Below are 2,500 nucleotides of genomic sequence, written 5' to 3'. Positions count from 1 at the left end.
GAGAGAGAAAGAGAGAGATGGGGGGCATGGAGAGAGAGAAAGAGAGAGATGGGGGGGCATGGAGAGAGAGAAAGAGAGAGATGGGGGGGCATGGAGAGAGAGAAAGAGAGAGATTGAGGGGCATGGAGAGAGAGAAAGAGAGAGATGGGGGGGCATGGAGAGAGAGAAAGAGAGAGATGGGGGGTCATGGAGAGAGAGAAAGAGAGAGAGATGGGGGGCATGGAGAGAGAGAAAGAGAGAGATGGAGGGGCATGGAGAGAGAGAAAGAGAGAGAGAGATGGGGGGGCATGGAGAGAGAGAAAGCGAGAGAGATGGGGGGGTATGGAGAGAGAGAACGAGAGAGAGATGGGGGGGCATGGAGAGAGAGAAAGAGAGAGAGATGGGGGGGCATGGAGAGAGAGAAAGAGAGAGAGATGGGGGGGCATGGAGAGAGAGAAAGAGAGAGAGATGGGGGGGCATGGAGAGAGAGAACGAGAGAGAGAGATTAATAAATGACTAATACCAAAATGCTTTTCCAAAGCTTGAAGATTGAACACAGTCATTCAGACAGACTCACCATGGTCGTTGTAACGAGCCAGGTCCTTAGGGTCAATGTAAAGGTCGTGGTCTGTGTCCAACTCCCAGAACTTACAGTAGATCACATAGAAATGCTCATAAGAGAAATAATCTGTTATCTGGTTGATATCATCCTCCTCTTCCAACAGGGCCAGGGTCTGAGAGAGAGAGAGAGAGAGAGAGAGACAGAGAGAGAGAGAGAGAGAGAGAGAGAGAGAGAGAGAGAGACAGAGAGAGAAGAGAGCGAGAAAGAGAAAGAGAAGAGAGAGACAGAGAGAGACAGAGACAGAGAGACAGCGAGAGAGGAGAGCGAGAGAGAGACAGCGAGAGAGAAAGAGAGAAAGAGAAGAGAGCAATGAATAGTTAAACGTTTGATCCTAAACTAGGATATTTCTATATTTATCCTTTAAAGCTGGAACAGGAAGTGACGCATGTACCTGCAGGAAGTTGCTCCTGCGTAGTTCCGTCATGGTGATGCGACCTGTCCACGAGCGGTTGACCACATAGAATATCCGCTGAATCACCTAGCAACCACAGGACATAGGGGAAGGGTGGTGAACAGTAGTCACACACAGACACACACACCCTTGCCTATTTCCAATGTCTTTTCAGAGGAAGTGGTTAGATGTCTAAATGTGTGTGTGTGTGTGTGTGTGTGTGTGTGTAGAACCTGGGTTGTAGACTGAGGCCTGAAGGGGGCAGCATCAACAGTGTTTCCGTGACGTCGCGTTACGCTGACGCACCCTCCTGTAACCCCCCTAGTACACGTGTTGCAGGCAGCTGTCTGTCTGTCTGTCTGCCTGTCTGTCTGCCTGTCTGCCTGCCTGCCTGTCTGTCTGTCTGTCTCCATACACTCAGAGCAGCAGCTAAAGTCACTCCAGGAGACCACTCCATTCACCTGACCTTCATCAGCACACTCTTAGACAACAGCAGAGCACAAGACTATTACTGTTGGTAGAGCTGGGGGGACTGGGGGGACTGTTGAAGTGTTCATCTGCCTGTGATCAGGCCAGTAGTTCAACAGCTGTGGTCTATGACGCCCACGCCAACTCTGACGCCATGAACGCAGTGAATGAGTACAGTGTGGAAATGTAAGGTTCAGCTTTGTGACTGTGATTTGTGGACTGTTGCATGTCGTGAGCATAGATAACCCTTCTAGTCATTTAATATGTCATCAACCCTCAAAGTTCCAGAATGGGATGAAAATGCTGCCATTGTGGTCAGGGAGAAAACCAAACCAGTTTAATTGTAATGAATGATAGTAAAGGCATAATCCTGTTTTTATGTATGCTGGAAAATGTAAGTAAGGCATGTGATGTATCAGAAATTATTTAATAGAATTACTGTCAACCTAAAATATTGTCATATAATTATAATACAGTTTATACGGGTTTAATACAAACGCTCTATATTAATAGTCTCTAAAATATATGTAAACAGGCCATAAATGTCTACATTGTTGTTTTCTTGGAAAGCTGAGAGGTCTATTATATGATGCAATATCAGTCCTTGTTGTATTTACAACTTGTCTGGTTGGAGATGGACTGTGTTGTTTAAATGGAATGTGGGCAGTTAATCAAAAATGAAATAATGGAATCATTCCTCTAAAACTGTCTGGCTAACTAACAAAAATACATTGCAGATAAATTCTTCAAATTCATGATTCGACACAATATCTTATCACAGCACTGGAAAACCACGGTTGACCAACTCCTTGACCATCATAAGAAGGTTCATGTCCATTCTAGTATTCTAATTCCTAATTCTATGGTAGTGACATACAGTGATAAAATGGTTGCTATAGTAACAACTATGTAATGACTAGGTGATGGATGATGCCACTCACGGTGGTGATGTAACGGGAATGGAATTCTGGGGCATCCTTCAAGAACGTCAGTCCTGGGTGAGTGTCCACTATGTCCTACACACACACACACAGAGAGAG

General features: G+C 45.6%; 1 protein-coding gene across 1 annotated transcript in view; it reads right to left on the bottom strand.

Annotated features, from left to right (window-relative positions):
• ppp2r3a (protein phosphatase 2, regulatory subunit B'', alpha) overlaps positions 1–2,500 on the bottom strand; it is a 40,441-nt gene that overhangs the window by 4,382 nt on the left and 33,559 nt on the right. Inside the window, 3 exon segments of the mRNA XM_036982733.2 lie at positions 557–713; positions 993–1,079; positions 2,402–2,476. Coding sequence (XP_036838628.2) covers positions 557–713; positions 993–1,079; positions 2,402–2,476 — 319 coding nt within the window.

The sequence above is a fragment of the Oncorhynchus mykiss genome, chromosome 7, assembly GCF_057628025.1.
Source record: "Oncorhynchus mykiss isolate SJ-2025 chromosome 7, ASM5762802v1, whole genome shotgun sequence".
Taxonomy (NCBI): Eukaryota; Metazoa; Chordata; class Actinopteri; order Salmoniformes; family Salmonidae; genus Oncorhynchus; species Oncorhynchus mykiss.
Note: the sequence above shows the minus strand (reverse complement) of the source record. Positions and strands in the feature narration are given on the sequence as shown.